The 19,083-nt window shown below is 41.9% G+C and overlaps 1 protein-coding gene across 7 annotated transcripts in view; it reads left to right on the top strand.

Annotated features, from left to right (window-relative positions):
• The first annotated feature begins 303 nt into the window (after positions 1–303).
• Positions 304–19,083, top strand: part of fbrsl1 (fibrosin-like 1) — a 400,645-nt gene continuing 381,865 nt past the window's right edge. For all 7 annotated transcript variants that reach the window (XM_080766465.1, XM_080766464.1, XM_080766467.1 and 4 more), the window contains exon 1: positions 304–1,516. In XM_080766465.1, coding sequence (XP_080622591.1) covers positions 1,205–1,516 — 312 coding nt within the window. In that variant the 5' untranslated portion in view covers positions 304–1,204. The remainder of the gene's footprint in view (positions 1,517–19,083) is intronic.

Raw genomic sequence — 19,083 nt, 5'->3', positions numbered from 1 at the left:
TACTGGGAAGCTGTCAAAATCTGACAGATGACTGTGCACCCACCATTTCTATTGCTGACAGCAGAACGTCAGCGTGGAAATGACATGATGAGGCATCGCCTCTGACAGACACAGACACAAAAATAGTGCTTTGTGGCAAAGTGTAGCCGAGACTGTGAGAAAATGATTATTTTTACATTGGCTTCCTTCCTAGGGTAAATTGCAGGGTGGCGGAAATACGTCAGTTGTGTGGGATCTGTGAAGCTTTTAGTGTTCTCTTAATTTCGGATGAAGAGGGGATAAGACTAAGAGGGCAGAGGAGATTTTAATCACTCCTGTCGCTTTAAGGACACTTATCAAAGCCTTATTATGCGAAGAGAAAATACGATGAGCCACGAGCAACTGAGCAACCGTGGACCGATTAGAGTGGATTTATACGAAACTTAATGTTATTCAACATGGAACAGACCGCTCACACACGTAATGGAGTTTGATTATACAGCGAATGGTTGTCCTTTTTGGACCGATTGGACCATTTAGGAAAAAATATTGCGCATAAGTAGCTCCAGACTTGGGATCCCTGCCCCTCGTTCACGGTGGAACTTGTCATAGAGGAATATGGCTTTGCGTTGAAACTTGTCAGTGCTTGTATAATTCTCTTCTTTAGCGATCGTGATCGATTGGTGCTTACTGTTCGTGAGTGTTTTTGACGGATAGAAACCAAGCGTGTTATTTGACAGCGGAATCATGGATCGGGTGGCGGAAAACAACGGGCAGCGACACGATTTCTCTCCGCTGTCTGCGGTATGCAGCAGCTAGCCTGGTAACGTTTGTATTATTGCAATGCAACAAAGTTGCAACGCGAGTGGAATTGTGCGATTTGTAACTATTTGGCCGTTTTTGCACCTGCTTTAGAAGAAGGACGCGTCGACGTTGTTTGCCTTTGAGATAAATTACGGGAGGATTCGCGTCGCTTTCTCGCTTGTATGGGATACTTGGGACATTTATTTGTAAGAGACTCGAGAGGTTTATAGTCAAGGTCATTCCTCGAGTGTTATTAGCTCATAATTGTGTTATTTATACACGCACCCTGTCGTCTTGTCAGAGCGTAGCCTTTACGCCAGTCAGTGTGTTATTTTGGTTGACCGCACAGAGAGATAGAGAAAGAGAGCAGATAGATTAGGTTGGTTTTAAGAGTGATTTTTTTATTGCAACATTTCTAAAAATGGATGGCAAATTGAAGCAAAGTCGGAGATCCCGGTCCAAACGCGAGAGGGTCCGGCGGCGGGAGGCCGGTAGCAAAGATGCCCGCAGTCCGAACCAGAATTCGTCTTGCTCCGACAGAGAGCAAAGTCCCGGTAGAGATGCCGCCGCCTCCCTGAACGGAAAAAAGGCTCCACACTCCACAGCCTCAGCCAGACCCACAGCCAGAGCCTGTCGCCCCCCTCGTCGAAAGAGACGAGAATCCAGCTCTCAAGAAGAAGATATCATTGATGGATTTGCTATAGCCAGTTTCACAAGCCTGGACTGCCTGGAGGTAAGCATCGTGTTCATTATGCCGAACACCGCTCTTTTGTTTGCATTATATAAGTTCTAAGCTTTGATTTTATGGGACGATGTTTGCTGGTGCATGTTGTGGTTGTTGGTTGTTGGTTGGAGTACTCTCCACGGCTAAAGGGATTGATGGAGAGTTGTCATTGCACTGCATCTTTGCTCTGTGAACATCATGTCATATATCTGTGGCCGACACCATGGGCTATTTCTTTTATAACTCTTTACGTTATCAACATATTTTTCTTTTTGATGCTGATTCTGGGTTTACGTACCCTATGAGACTACATCTAGTCAATTCTCTCATCTCTTTAATCCCATTTAGCCTTTGTTCCAAATGACAAGTAACAGTCTTCCCTTCAGGACAAAATGACAAGGCTGAGGTTGTCCTACTTTCCAGCCCTTACACTCGCTTAGCTTTAATAACAGTCAGTAGCAGTGTTTATGTTAATAAGTACCTTTAATAACCGTAGCCTGCACTGCCATAATACAGAACCTCTGGGGTCAATGTATTGTAACATGGTTACACCACTTAAAAGGTCATAGTTCAAACCATGGGCCCCTTCATTTCACTGACCTTTCTCCTCCCCATGTAGACTGCATCACCAATTTACCACAATTGCAGCTTGTCACTCTCCCTTTCTCTCTCTCTCTCTCTCTCTCTCTCTCTCTCTCTCTTCTCTCTCTCTCTCTCTTGCACACACACACCTTGCGTGCATCTATAATGCATTAGTGTTGCATACATTGGGAGCAATGGGAGCCACTGGAGAGGTCTCCCTTCATGCACAGTTTATACCCGGCATCATTCATGCATTAATACAGCAATTCATTCTTAAGCTTAAGCTGTACTAAAAACGGTATTGTGATGAACTGGAATTTGTCACCCAACTAGATAGCAGATGAGCCTTTGCAACTGGAAACAATAACTATAGTGAAAGTGCAGCAGTGATTCTGCAATGCAGAATCCAGTAAGAGGTACTGATTGTATGTAATGACTACAGCATGTATCGTTAGCTAATGTAGAATGAACAACATTAGCACGCTGCCAGAGTTAGCAATGCCACTATTACTTGTGTGGAGAAGTTGTATGTATATTGACTCATATGGACACATACACAAAAGGTTGATTCCGTAACTGGGAGTGGGTCATCAATTTGCCACCTTCCATCTGTTAACAGGCTGAGCCAGTCTGGGTCATCAGTAATTATATTGCTGTTCCATTTAGCCTGGCCTCTTCATGCTGGGTGTGAAAGCAGATAGGGCTGAAGGAGTGTTCATACAAAGTGTGTGTGTGTGTGTGTGTGTGTGTGTGTGTGTGTGTGTGTGTGTGTGTGTGTGTGTGTGTGTGTGTGTGTGTGTGTGTGTGTGTGTGTGTGTGTGTGTGTGTGTGTGTGTGTGTGTGTGTGTGTGTGTGTGTGTGTGATTTTATCATATTGTAAGAATGTGAACTGGATACATGCTTTGAGTCTGATCAGTTTAAGATTCAATGTGTGAATGTCTGAATGTTGTGCTTTAATATATTGTTTGTGTTGATTGTATGTATTGCCCATTGAATATGTGTGTGTGTGTGTGTGTGTGTGTGTGAGAGTGTGTGTGTGCGAGCGCGCGTCTGTGCGATAGGCAAATCAGTTTCCATGAGTGCGAGGAGCTGTGTTATCACATAGTGATAGTGTGTCAGTATGTATGCCCTTGGTGCTGCATGTATTCCACTGTATACTGTGACAGCTGCTGACTATAGATGTCTTTGGGGATGTCACGGCAGCAGCAAAGTGCTCTTCACTGGCATGATCCAGCCAGCATGCTGGTGCCTCTGCTCTGCTCCTGGGAACAAAGCACCCTGCCCTACTGACACAAGGAAACTCTCTCCACAGTGTTCCCCCTGTGGCTTTGTGTAGTTTGCTTCCACATTTGTCATTGTTTTTGGTCCCAGTTATGGGTTGAATTCGTATCACACAAGGGAATTCCTGAAATCTAGGGAATAAACTCTAGTGATTCCTCTCTGGCTTCATGTTGCAGTTTCTTTACGCACCGTAAAGGAAGTGTCATTCTGTTTTGTTTTTTGTCACAGGTAATTTTAGTTCTGCCTCCACATTCATCTGTGTTTGTCCCAGATTTGTCCCAGACTGCATTGCTCAAAACATTGTTTGGGTACTTAATCATACTAAAAACCTTCCATCTAAACAGCGTCTAGTGCAGGTTGTGAACTTGTGGTGCTAAAGATGTCCAGGTGATGCTTGTTGTCACTTGTGTTCATGTTTAGCGTATTCTGAAAAAATACACCAAGCATCTTTGTGTTTTCTAGAGAAACATGGCAATATTAATCTGCCATTTTAATTTCACACTTTACCTAGCAGTGGTGTTGATTGTCTCTCTACAGGGTGCTACACCAGCTCGCAATGAATACAGGAGAAATGTTACACTCAACTGACAAGCTTATGTTTCCAGGCCAAACAAATGAAGCATGATATTGCTCCATATGAGATGCTACTAGCATGTCAGCTACTTGTTGGTAATTGGTCTGATTTGCATGCAAATAGTCTTCTGCTGATGACAGTGAATTGGTCTTGCAATTAAGTGCACAATTGCGTACATTCGTACAAGTATGCTGATTTTATGTCTGGTCCAATGAGTTTGCTGCACACAATTACACAAATAAACATAATAATGTAGTCACTTTTGTGTCACACAGAAAACAATGCACAATTTTGCACATGTCATGAACTCTGTTTCAATTTCACTTTATTGCAGTTACTGTACATTTAGTTTTATTAAGTTACTTCTTAAAGTAGGCCACAGGTTCCACATTCTGGCAAGTGGGCTTTTATTTGAAATCTGCAAGGCTGCCCCTATGATGGCATTGAAGATCAGTGAGTCTATTCTACTACAATATGTATTGAGTATGTATTGTACTATAGTAAAATTACCAAGCATTCCTATATCAGTCACTTCTATTGCTGTCAGTGTGGGCTCGAGTGGTGCTCATTGCTTATCAAATATCCAGAGGACACGGCACCATTGAACCGGGCAATAGTAAGTGACCTATCTCATCATGCTCTGATGAGCCCACACAGTGTTGTTGGCGAAGAGCAAGCAAGTGAGTGTGGTCCTCTTGACCTCTTCTAAGTGACGGATGGCCAACATGGCTGTGTTTATGTCGGAGGCCGTACAGCTGGGCCACAGTCTCATTAGCACTGGGCTGCCATCCTGCTCTTTCACACTCCACTGATATCAATCTCCTGTTCTCTCAGGGTTGGCTGAGCCTGCCTGGTCAACATACCCTTCTGTAACTGCCCTAAAAGTCAAAGAGCAGCAGTTGTGAGATCTACTACCCGAGGATATTGACATGTGATAGTGATGTGCTGGGTTAAAATGAGATCTAAGCAGAAAATTCCAGACCCAGCTACCCAGACACTTTGATCTCATCCCGGTGGCAGATTGTCCGGCTGAGTAGTGTGCATAGTAGTAGTGTTCTGTATCTGAAAGGTCACAGATTTGATCCTCCCCATTTTGTCTGTCCCTGTCATTTGGTCCTTGGAGCTCTAGGTCCTGACATTCTGGGGAGATGTTTAACTCATGTGTCACAAAGTGTTGATTTCTTGGTCACAGAGACTACAAAAAAAGAACCTATTCATGGCATCCTGTAGCGTGGGAGTTCCCCACAGCATACAGGTGACTCAGAAACACACTTGGCATGACGCTGGTGATACTCAGGCTTTTGCATTGATGGGATCACGCTCCCTTGACATGAGGCTCAATCCGCTGCACCCGTCTCGCCTGCTCCCGTAACCTATTTCATTATAGCCCAAAGCAATTTGTGGCACCGGCTGTATTTGATTATGGTGCGTTTATTTGCTTTGAACCTCCGCTACCACACCCCCCCCCCCCCCCCCACACACACACACACACACACACACCACTCAGCCCCACTTCTCTGGGAAAGCCGCTTACCTACCTGTGCAAATCAACCGTGCAAATAAAGCAGAGCTGCCTTGTCACAACCACCTTATTATGATTAGAAAGTATTAGCAATGATTCGGTGACAATTCCTGCAATGTAAGGACAAACGCATCTGCTCTGCTGTCACTGATATATCTTATGTGAGACTTTCGTTGTTGGGGATGGGGGGGACTTTTTTTTTGTCATTTCTGTTTTATTGGACACCACAGGGAAGAGAGACAGAAAAGACGGGGCAAAGAGAGTGGTTATAACATGGGACACAGGTTATCAGATATGATTGGTGGTATCATATTGCGAGCGCTGTGTGTACAATACATTATAAGTGCACTTTGCTGTAAATTCAGGTTTTTTACTTCATTTGAAGAATGGAAATGACTAAACTCTTTAAGTAAATTATGAAGCCTTTTTCAAAACCACATCGTAGTGAAGTGACAGTACAGCTGGCCATATGTTGGATGTGGAGAGTCATATTCATTCATATATTTGTGCATCTTGGGGTACCTATGTACTAGTATGCACAAATAAGTGGAAACGTTTCCATAATATTTGATAGCCTAGGCCTACCGTACTTGGCCAGGATTAGAGAAAAAAAAACATTCCATTCCATTACTTGGAAGTTGTGTAACTGAATTACAGTATTTATCACATTGTCGACATTTCAAAGTATTAAAAGCTCTTTATATTTTGTTGGCATATCATGCTGATGCTCATATTCCTGAAAACCTGTCACCGTTATGGAGATCGTACTATAGCTTTTCCCCGACAGCAGCAGCAGGGAAATATTTATATTAAGTCCTTAACACAGCTTAACCCTCTCTGTAGGTATCAAACAGGCAAGCTGATAATAAAATCACACAATTATCCATCTGTCACAATAGTAATAAGATGTGTGATTTGCTTCCCTTGCTGTGTGAGTGACGTGGCCATAGTAAATCCCTATTTCTCTCTCTCTCTCTCTGCCTCTCTTTAATCCAAATCCATCTGTTAATCTGCTTTGCCATGAATTTACAGATTTGTTTGGGGAGATTCTTTATCCTGGCCTGTGATTTCTGTTTAGTTTAATATACACTGACTCCAAATGGTTATTGCATTTGGTTGGTTAGCCTGTGGAGTTCCATTTGTCAAGGACACAGTGCCAAAAAGATCTTGTCCCTAACACAAATTAAATCCCATTAACAATTAAGAGAATTTAATGTTTGTTTTTAGTTCAATGTTTGTTTTAAAAATGCCATTGACAATGAAGGGAAAATGTACGTCATCTTATCCCTAACACAAACATTAAATGCCATTAACAATGAAGAGAATTTAATTAAATGCCATTTTAACAATGAAGAGAATTTAATGTTTGTTTTGGCCACCGTTTGTTTTACATCACCATTACATCACCTAATCAACATGAGTCTTTATTATATTAGTGCCCCTCACTTCACATGGGTGTGATTTTTATAGATAGAAACAGCACTTCGTTCACCCATCACCACGGAGGTTGTGGGTTCGATATTCGAATCCACCATGGTGCATCTGACTTTGGCGGACTTCTATGCGCACACAATTGACCCGTGTTTGGGGGAGGGAAGCTGGGCAGGCAGGGTGTTGGCCATTGGTCATGTACTCCTACGGGCTGAGACGGCACCTGTCAGATGGGGAGTGTTGAGTGGGAGGACGAAGGGCGAAGGCTGTACGTCTTCCCGATGGGGGCTCCTGACTGGCAGGTGAGTCAGTTGCATACGACAACAGTGACAACACAGAAATGTGTGTGGGGGAGGAAGTACTTGGCATAACGACTAAATTGCGGAGAATAATCACACCTGTGGTGAAGTGAAGTGCGCTCTTATCATCATACATCATCGTTTGCTCAAACACTCAAAACTGGCCATTCATTGTCAACGGCACACACACACACACACACACACACACACACACACACACACACACAGAGCTGGGCATATTACGGGCTAGCGCCCCTGAAGAAACAGCACTTCAATGGTGCCCTCAACATGATCTGCCCAGCACCAGCATTTGACTTTCTCCATGAAATCATGACCCAAAGTGTTAGATAACACTATGCTGTCAGCTTTATGACTCTGCGTGTGTGACATTAGTGTGTGTGTGTGTGAGTATGTGCGCCTGTGTATCTGGGCACAGACTACAGACCCTGCTCTGCAATTCATGGAGCAGGCTCCTTCATTTCGCTCCATGAACTTAACATATTCATATGACGACAGTGAAAAGTTAATCTATGTTCCCCTCTCACCCTGCAGGAAATACCAGAATGTAATTTAACGAGTTAATACTAATATGATGGAGTCATGATACTTTGCATGAATTAGCAGAATTGTGACGCAATTTGTCCCTTTGTTAAAAACTGAAAATAAGTTGGTATAGTGGAAATGACTCAATAGAAGTTGAGGATTGGTGGCGTAATGACTTTCTTGCATGCCTCTGTTATGCTTGCTCTCTCTTGGTCTCCCTGTGTTTATTTTGTGTGCGTCAGTAGACACTGTGTGTGTGTAAGAGCCAAGGCAGGCACTGCAACAGATCTGTTTCAAATAGGAGAACTTGTAAAGCATGGGGTGTTTGTTCATGCAGTAACACTGCCATCACATCCTGCGGTGTGTCTGTGATTGGCTATTTCCGCCTGGCGGCACAATCATCCCATATAGCCTTCTGTGAGTTTGGTTCTATTATAGCATGACGGGACGCATATCCCTTATCTCTACAATTATACCTTATTGTAGTCAAATTACATTAGTTGAGAATTTTGGTGACTGTGACAAATTTTAGTCTCTGTGCCAGACCTTTATACTGCACAGGCTTTGACTTTGAGAAAATGGGAAATAGGTATTCAATGTGTCCATGGCATGGAAGCGTCTTTGTGAGAAGAGAATATATATATATACATATATATATATAGGGTATATGCCACTGAAAATGTATACAACTTTTGTTTCCGGTAAACCGCTAAATCGTTACTTTGTTTTTATTGTTGTCTTGTGGCCCCCAACTTTAAGTAATCTTACTATTGTGGCCCCCTGCCTAATCTACAGTATTTTAATACCCCTGTGTACTCTCCTCACAGTTGTTGCTGTGGCTGTGTATGAGGTGGTGTTTATAATTTGTTTCTCTCATGCCCAGATATTACTACCTGATTTGAACAGCAAATAGTGACGCTATCTATTGCAACAGCTAAAAATGTTTATTTTTTGTCAAATACGTTTTTATTAGGAACAGTAGTAAGTATAGTATACATTTTTTTCTTTTTATGAAAAACAAACGAACGAAGGAAAGAAAAAACAGACAAAAATAAAACCCTGAGTCCCTCCCATCCATACTGCTCACAGTGCTCAGTGACACCGCATAGAATCAAATAGTTATAGTCATGGAAAACAACATCTGAAATGATGATATACAGTCATACAGTACAATATCAAGCCATCGGCTCCATTTCTTATCGTATCAAATATAACATTTGTCTATGGATAATTTGTATCACACATACCGGTAAACCAAATTTAGTTTATGTGACAGTAGCAATTGCTGTCTGAGAAACACTGAACACCAATCAGAAAGTTTTACAATTCTTAAAGCTTTCTAGTGAAGTTGGTATGAAAACACATTTACACCCATCTGCCTTAAGGCCCATGATTTATTCATTAGCTTCTGTATGGAGACTCAAAGCTATTATTGTTACAGTAACATTCAAACACCACTGTCTTCCCCTGCCAACAGCTGTTGGTTCTGCCAACATTCAGCACTGCTGTGCTGTCAGTGTTCCTACAAATTACGGTTCTTGTAATCCACATTTATTCATGTCATTTTACAATTTTATGATATCGGTGTTGGATTGGATTTAAGTTGTTTTAATTTCAATTTGAGATATCTGTCCAAATCGAGGGAAAAGTATTTCATGGTACTGTTCAATGGATGTGCCATTGGTCCATGATGACAGAATCCTTTTATTACAAATACTGAATGATAAAAGTTGTATTTCCCCCAAAACAGATATACAGTGTAGGCTTTTGGAATTAATACTCAATTAAATTTGTTATGATGACATGATTAGCTGACAAATTACAAAACAGCACAGTACAGTATACATGCTGATGCGTGACAAATATTTGGACAGTTTTAACCCATATACTGCCTCCTGTTGGACGCAGAGCCAACCGCAGACTGCTGAGCCGATTTCAATGTACAGTAGCCCACGCTGGACTGACATCCTGTCTGGGCATCCATCTTTAATGCTAAATAAATAGCGTCAATGCTAGCGAGCTAAAATTAAGCCATCTCTAGAAAGCGCCAATGTTTCCATCTAGACCACCGGATAATCAGCAAAGACCTCCGAACATTGCGCGTTTTATCCAAACCATGGAGAGCTCCCTAGATTTCGAGTTATTCAGCTTTTTAGTCAGCCTGTATAATGGGAGGTAGGCGGCAGCGCGGTTGCGCAATCCGGTCTAGGATCGCTAAACAAGGAAAGGCCAAGCAAAAATAAAGAAAGAAATCAGCGATCCGGTTTGATATCAATAATAAAGCTTATCAGACGGAACATTACACCAAAAGCAGTTGCTAGTTGGATTCCTTATGACGGAAAGTTCCGCCAGGAGCAGTTCATTTGTTAAACAGTGTATTCATTCTCCTTAATAAAGCTGTTACGTTTGGGTGGTGGGCTGGTGACTGGTTGTGGATTTAATATATTATGCACATGTTGGTGTAGTGTGAACACTCAAAATTAAAATCCCAATAATGGCGACACTGATACAGAAATATATTGACAACTGTGATATATCACATTACATTCACACAGTACTGTTTCCTAGAGTAAAAGAGTCTGACTATGAGTTGTGTATGTATTTATTAAGAGGGCAAAATAAGTTTGAAACCCTTACCCCAGTGTTTCAAGATTGTTTTCCTCGGAGTGGTTCTGACATATAATGGTCAGCAGTCTAGTATATAGCATGGAGACCAGATGAATCTGTCAGTGAAGAAGTCCTCGGCAGATTCGGTCTGGTTGTGATTGGATTTCCCTGCCCCCCGAAATTGTGGTGCACCAATCAAGGCCCAGAATGCAAATATGGGGCAACTTTATCACAAATGTTTTAATTCGCCCCTTGGAAATGCAGTTTTCACATAGAGATTCCAGACTAATATCTACGCAGGCTAGGTATTATACACCTCCTAGACACGTTAAATGTGTTCATTCCAATACAGATATGTCTATGATGTAGACATATTGAAAGTAGCACAGAAGATGCTGACACACTAGTTAATGTTGCAGTTGCAGCAGCATTGCAGTATTAAGACGTCTTGGCTCTACAGACGGCCCATGCTTTCTTTTCTCTTTAGCAGGGACCGCCGCAATCCTTCCTTGCCATTTTCTCCTTACATCGATAGTGATAGCAGCATTGTGTATCATATGCTGTTGCTGACAAACAGCTCCAGGTTTAATTAACAAGACAGCCCCTCCTGAGGCACAGCTGCTCATTGGCTAACACGTCCCAGGGAGAGAGGTTTCCTAATGCCAACAGGACGTCCCCATAGCTACCGAACAGTCACACACTGTGGAGCTTGAAGCATGAACATGCGCTCTCTCTGTCACACAGACAGACAGACAGACACACACACACACACACACACACACACACACACACACACACACGTACAGCACAGTATACACATGCACGTGTGCATTGTGCACAGCTACTGTACGTATACATACAGTACGCTTATACATGAGCTAACTTATTGTATGTGCAGACACACACAGTCTCACACACACACACACACACACACACACACACACACACACACACGGATGCTTGATGCTCACACACAAATAAAATACACATCCCATGCGTTCAGTGTACTCACAGATGCACATAAATGCCTCCACTCATAAATAAATACACACACAAGTTACAAATGTATTTGGACTGCTTTTTTCCATCTACACCAAGTCTATTTGCCAAAAGTAACCAACATGTCACGTTGCAACATGTTGTGAGCTTGTAGATCTGTTTCTTTTGGTGAGCATTCCACCCAGAATAGGGATGCTGGGCTTCAAGTGGTTAACCATTTATTACAATAAATGGAATACACACAAACACACACACTCACACACACACACACACACACACACACACACACACACTCACAGACACAGTGTAGAACCTCTACAGTGCACCTGTCCAGGATATCGACCAATGACCTAAATATATCTAGCCAAGGAAGTGTGTGTGTGTGTGTGTGTGTGTGTGTGTGTGCGTGTGCGCAGGTTGGGGGTTGGGAAATGCCAGAGTGTATCCCATGAAGGATTATCACAATACTGGAACCGCACCACATGCACTGAGCCTGAAGTGCACACATGTAAAAAGCCCTCAGTGTGGCTGTGGATTTGGTTCAAACCATGCCACCATCTTTCATGCATGTAGCCTTTTTCATGCCATCTTTTGTTCAGTTACACATCGTATAGGCATTACGGCTACCACCACATTGACATCCAGCGTGTCTGCCAGGGAAGTGAAACTGTAGAATAACAATCTACTTGTCTCTGTTTCTTCCCCTGGCTTTTCTCTCTTAAATTATTATTCTGAATTCATAACAAAGGTTGGACTTTTGGATCCTGCATATTCCTTACTATGTATTGGCTGTGATGTGGGTGGTCCAAGAATGTCAAGTGAATGAATGAGAGGCTAATTAAGATATCAGTTTTCTGCTACATTATGCTTTAGATAGCTTGATTAATAGGTGTTATTAAGCAATGTTTTGAAATAGACTCCATTTGAAAAGTTACTTTAAATCATTTAAGGATAATAGTTTTTGTCATTCAGCTTATGCCTTTTCTGACCCCTGTAATTTGGGATTGATATGTTGTATTAATCTTGCATTTTCAATTTCATTTAATGGCTGAAAATTAACAAACAATTTAAGTAAATAACTTTAATTGCGTAACTCAACAGTTGCTCACTCATTGACTGCCATTGGTGTAGTTTGACGCATCCCTGCCATATCGCTCCCTGCGAATGAATGACTGGTGTCTCCTAGCGTGACATATGTGTGCAACATATTCTCAGTCTATCGTTGCAGAGAAAATCTGATCTACAAGCTCACAACATGGTGCGAGCAGATGTATCTTCATTTCATTTTAGATGGTGGTCAGTCAGCCACAAACTCACAGTCACAACTGGCCAATAAAAAAGCTCAATAGTGGGTTTGATAAATGCCTGAATCAATAAACAGGATCGATGAGGTGCTCATTATCAATAACAATTAATGAGCTCCATCCCTAGTCTCATTCTCATAAAAAGACACATTTTGACCTGGCCTGTTTCTTTGACTCTGAAAATTGGATGATTTCGATTTAACACCCAGCAACTGGTTTTATCAGTTTTGCTCGCAAAGAGCATCCTTGGGGGATCTGCACGTAATTCCGACGGAGCATTAGTCCGACATGCGTGTGTTGCTCCCGTGCTTGCATTTATGGTTAGGTTAGGGTTTGAATTTCAAACCTTAGTTTTTGAGAATATGAGCCATGCTTGATAATTCTCACTGAGTCATTTTACAGACCTTTTTAGTGAAGCAATGCTTCAGAACAAAATATATCATGCTTCGATGCTTGGCATAGAAGTTAACAAAATCAGTTAACAAAAAGCATAAAGTCAGTGGTGTGCAGATCGGCTTTCTGTTATCAATATTATGAACATATTACTATAGAGGGCATGCGCGTGACATAATCATCATAACCGGAAGTTTTGCGGGAACGCCTACTGAGTGTCAAAAAATGCTTTCTGGCCTTGACAGCCCATACATCCGAACAGAACAGTCCTATCGGATTGCATTAATCGACATTAAATGACGTTAAACTCACTTTGCCACTCACTTTCCACTCGATGTGCCATTCACTTTATGCATGCACATACCCTATATTAAATGGAAACATGACACAAAGTACTGCAGCTGGTAAATTCAACAAAGCAAGATTATGAATAGGTTATAACTGTCACAGGTTTTAGATAATCTAAATCCATGTTGAAGATCAAACACCAGCCATTGCTTTAATGTGTGTTTTTCTTTACACTGTGTTGTCACTGTCAGTGACAGCCGTGACTCAGACACAGTCAAAGTATGGAGCATGTCTCTGCGTCTCGGTGCATGTTTCATAAAGCACTCTCGGTGTGAAAGCAATTAACGCCAACAGTTGTCAACATGCTCCTCTGCTAGCTACAGTAGCAAGTGACGCTTGCTCTGGCGGGAATGGGCTTTATGGGCTGAGCAAGGTTGGCAATAATTTGCACAGAGCTTTTGCTGATCCCATCTAAAATAAGATAGGAAAATGTGAGAACTGTTGCACTCCAGAGATCGCTTGCCTTGGCCTCTCTGTCCCAACAGTCTTGTCTTTAATAAGTCTGATTCTTTGTTGATTTGTGTATGTATTCACTTTCACTTGTTGTTTCATAAACATGTATTAATTTGTTTTATGAACACTTTATTTGTAATGATGATGGTGTTTAGCATTTAAAGACAGACGCAAGAGAAACACAATAAATAAAAGGCGAGTCTGAGGCAAGAAGACAAATCCCATCTGGCCCTCCTAAAAACATCTCACATCTAGCTTTTTCTTATTTTTACATACTTACCACAAAGTCATAGCTTCAGTTGTGAGAAAATCTCTCAAGAACAGATTCCGAGCTGCGCTACTGAACCTCCAGTAGTGGAATGAAAATGCTGGAAGAGGAGGGCTGAGGGTGAACCAAACGGGGCAACATCCTTGTTAGGTATAAATTGATACCTATTACTGTAATAGTTTTAAAGGACTACATATATTAACTTTGATAGCCCAGCAGGGAGACCCAAATGCAGTGCTGTCTTTACCTTAAAAATGAGTGAATTGCCCTTGAATGTACCAAGACAGCTACTGAACCATAACAAATAGAAAATACCTTATAGAGTAATTTGGAGGCAAACGCAAATGAACTTCTGAGAAGGAGTTTAAGGTTTAATAATGTTTTAGTAGGTAATAGATTCAATTAACAGAGAAATGTATTGGAATTCAGCTAGTACAATTACAACATAATTTAGAGTAAATAGTCCAAAAAGCCTGAGTGCCGAATTATCTTCTCCTCAGCATTGTTCCGGGCTTAATATTGGGAATGACGTCAGTTTGTTGATATCAGTTAATTGGCTTGTAAATAGTTCATATCCGTAATGTCAGAGGGGCACGTCCCACGGTGGCGCGGTTGGCGAGCACTCATTGGTCCAACACATTGATGATGAGGATGGTGTAGTGACGTGGAATTAATTTCCTTGGATCAGCACATTGATGGCGTCTCAATCCGGGAAGGCGCACAGGCTGGCGTTGCTTGGGTAACTTGATGATAAAACTTTCCCTTACTGACTTGTTACTGCTGTGAACTCTGACAAAGAGAAGTGTTTTCTGACTCCCACTATAGCCAAGGTCACACTAGACTGATAACGCAGCTGCATGGAGACTGAGTTACAAACATGACCTATGGTGAATTTGTGTCTGCAGGCAGACAGTAGAGAGACTTCAATAAGGTGTCAATAAGATATGGGTCTAGATGAAAACATATTTTGGTCATAAACAGGGTGACCTTGACATTTATAGGATTAGATGCACAACCCTGTATAAACAGGCAGTAGGCTATGAGTAAAATGATAATCAGAGCAAGATGACAATATGAATGAGCTAAGATGGAACACAGGATGGGCCAAAGTTCAGGAGGATATGGGACAGAATATGGTAAAGTGACCAATCTGGACATTAATTGTAAACAAGATAAGAATTTATCCATCAATCCTGTTATCCACATTCTATTGGATGCCGCCCCCAGAGGTAAATGCAAAGGAAACAAACTGCAGATGGTTCAGTTTTTTTCCTTTTTTTCTGATGGGATAATATCTAGGAAAAGTCACTTGCTAGACAGCTGTTTTTCAAATATTACCATAATATAATCTATAGCCTACTGTGTTTTTGCATGTCTTGTGAGCATTTGCTCTTGCCAGGGTCAAGAGTCAACATAAATACGGAAATAAGGCAGATACGATTACGAGGGTAGAATTATTGGGCTTTGGCTGCCCTCTGAGTGATGTGTAACAGCAAGCAGGCCGCTAGTGCCCTAGGGTTGAGGCTATGCACGCTGTGGTTGTGGTAAAAATCGCTGTGGTTAGAAATCAATAGATGGTCCTCAAATGTGCATAAGTGATCCTGTGGTTTGTTGCATGATCAGCACATTGCGTAAGCGTATGTTGCCTATATGCCTCGGGTGTGAACAAAACCAAATAAGGAGTTCAGCATACAGTGTGACAGTGTTGGCACTTGGCAGCCACTTCAATAACCCGCAGCCTTGATAACAGAGCTCGGATAAAAGCAGAGTGTTATGCAATGTAGAATCTCTCTTCTCCCCTCTCCTGCGTGAATTCCCATCGCTATCCCATCGCCTGTCATCCCAGGCGGAAGATGAAGGGGTGGGCACTTTTATTTTCCCACTAAAATGAAAGTGCCTTGTCACCGAAGACTGAACTCATTGTTTGACATCAAACACAGTATTACTGCAGTCAGGAAGCACCAGTCTACAGGGATTTAGTTGGGGACTGTGTTTTTTGGGTGACATTGTCGAAGAAATAACTTAACTTGTGAGCCTGAGGTATTAAATGTACCCGTGTTCCGTGTGTAGCTCACTGTGTCCACTTAATAGACCTCAATATAGAAACATATGACTACTGTTTGTTCAGTCAGTTTTTCATCATTTCAAAGTTTTAGCACAGAAGCTTCATTTTTGGTAGCATTTATTGACATTAGAAATGTTGTTCGTTTAAAAAATGCAGACATGGCTAACAGAGGAAAAGCGGTTTGGACAGATGAGCGCACGCTGTATATGACAGCTCTGTTAAGTGCTCTTGGCTTACAAGATCTTATCAGCAGCTAAACGACTTGTGTTGTGGCCCTAGTCTGACAGCGCTCATTATATACATACTCTCTCTCTGTTTGTCACTCTGTCTCTCTAACCCCTTGTCTCCCTGTCTGTCTCTGTTTCTCTATATCTGTGTTTGTCTGTGTGCCGTTGACTGAAAGAAATGTCCAAGCAAGTCAATGCTGTGGCAGTGTTTGAGTGGTACAAAGATTATATGGGGGAAATAACAAGTTATGTACAGTATAATAGGGCTATGAAATGCAAACCTGCCAAGCAAGGAATAATGCGACGAATACAAACAATAATTATTATTCCCTCACCCTCCCTCCTTCTCTCCTGTTTCTCTGCTCTCTTTCACTCCTCTGTCCTCTCTCTTTCTCACATCTCCCTACACCCCCCATCATCTCCGTCTTCATCTGTCCTCTCTCTGTGTTCTCTCACGGTCTCCATTTTCCTCTTCTCTTATTTATGGAAGGCACGTGGCGGATCTAAGGATGTGTGTTTTTCTTTCACAGGTTGGGTTTGTTTACCTGTAGATCAAAGGCAGAGAAATGCATCTGCTCTTGCGTGCAGGGCTGCACAGCTCATTTCAGATGGGTGGGGTGTGGGGGAGGCACTTTGTCAGGGCATTTGAAACAAGGACACACACACGCACGCACGCACACAAACAAACAGGAAGGCACTGTTACAGCAATTAACCTAGGACCTGGATTGCGATTAGAATCACGCAGTGTAAGTTGTAGGCACACTCAATCATGTACATGCAAACGCACAGACACATGCACACACTGGGATTGACCAGTCTTTCATACCATCCAAAAACCTGACAAAAACTAGAAAAAAAAAACCATTAAAGCTGAGCTGTTGGTGTAAGACATCCTTAACTACAAACTACTGTATGGAGACTTCGAGAAGTAATACAATACAGCATATCAGTTTAATAGAAAGAGCAGTGTCTGTATTTTGACGAACACTTCAGGGATTTCTAAATAATAGGAATGTACAGTAGGCCAGAGTCATGCATTTCAGTACAGATCTGTGTAGACCACAATAAGATCAAGACAAGTGCAATAGATTCATGAACATTGTTGAGCATGTAAGATCAATAAATCTGTTGAGACAACTGCATATGTCGGCAGACTGCCAGAATAAATAAATTAATCGATCGAGACACAGACTGTCGCAAAAGACAGAGGAGAGTCTTCATCGGTAAAGAAAAGTGTCACCGCTACCCTCTGTCCTTTAGTTATTGGCATTTGAATATAGCGTGTTCTCCCCAAAAATGCAGAAAAAACAAGAAAACCTATATATACTATAAAAATATATTTTTTATAAATCCCGAACCGGGTTGGATTAGTTGTGATGGCGTTATTTCCGGTTGTCCACTTCATTGGAACATTTTTTTGTGTATAGGTCAACTGCATGGTGGTCATATCGTAAAAACAAAGTCTAGTTTAATGGCCTGGGCTGGCCTAGCGGTCCAGGCTGGTAATCCAGCCTGACAGTATGTTGCGGGTTCAAGTCCCGATCCCGACGACCTTTGCTGCGTGTCTTCCCCCATCTATCAATGTCAAGTCAAAAAGCCTTATAATAATAATCTTGCGTTTAATCCGCATGCGTTCTTCAGTTTATTTTTGACCAGTGTCAAGACAGCTTCAATATAAATAGGACTGCTTGGATCAGAGAATCTCCGTCTCCCTTCCCTGAGGGGTCTCTGACTGAATACTCGAATAATTGATTTTCAGGGTTCAGCCGTGCTAAATGCCCTAATTCCGTGATTCTGCCCAAGCCTATGAGCGCGTACACACGCACACGCACACACACACACACACACACACACACACACACACACACACACACACACACACACACACACACACACACACACACACACACACACACACACACACACACACATGGGTACACAATTACCTTCACATAGACAAACATTCGCCCACATGCATGTGTACACAGGCACATACATTGCAAACAGACAGAGCTCAATGCCAGTGGCGATTTCACATCATAAGTCATTATGAGTGTACATTATAAAGTCTATGTTCAACTGAGTGTACATTATGAAGTATGCTGTGCTGCTGTTAGCAATTACAGTAATCCTCATACTGTAGGTCAGACTGCAGCAGCCAGTGTGCTCTTACTCCAGATTCAAGGTTCAATATTTCATTATTCTTATGTACACTACAGGTACATGAGAGTCAAATTAATTGACATTGTTGTAGCAGTAGTAATACTAGTAATCATATACAATACAACAACAGGGAAATGACGAGGACAAACATTTATAATAGAATCAAAGAATAGCAGCAGTCTCAAGACAGTTTGTCTGTTGGTCCTATAGCGCTCAAGGTGCTTGAAGTTACTGTGTGCAAGGTTCTTACTCCTAAGTTATAAACATCTATCTGTGCCAGTGTCCTTGGCAGGCTGCCTCTGACCTCAGACAGGCAGTCTACTGAAAAATCATACTGCTGAATGTTGTGTTATGAATCATTATTCATATGGATACAGCATGTTCTAAATCATTACCACGCTGCATTCCCACATTCTTTTCATTTCATTTTTTCTTCATGTCCTTAATTGTGTGCGACAGTACTGTGGGGCTCTGTGACAGTACTGCCTATTCTTTGCATGATTACAGTAGGTGTCA

This window comes from Protomyctophum bolini (assembly GCF_963924005.1).
Source record: "Protomyctophum bolini genome assembly, chromosome: 6".
NCBI lineage: Eukaryota > Metazoa > Chordata > Actinopteri > Myctophiformes > Myctophidae > Protomyctophum > Protomyctophum bolini.
This window is presented reverse-complemented; position numbering and strand designations above follow the sequence as displayed.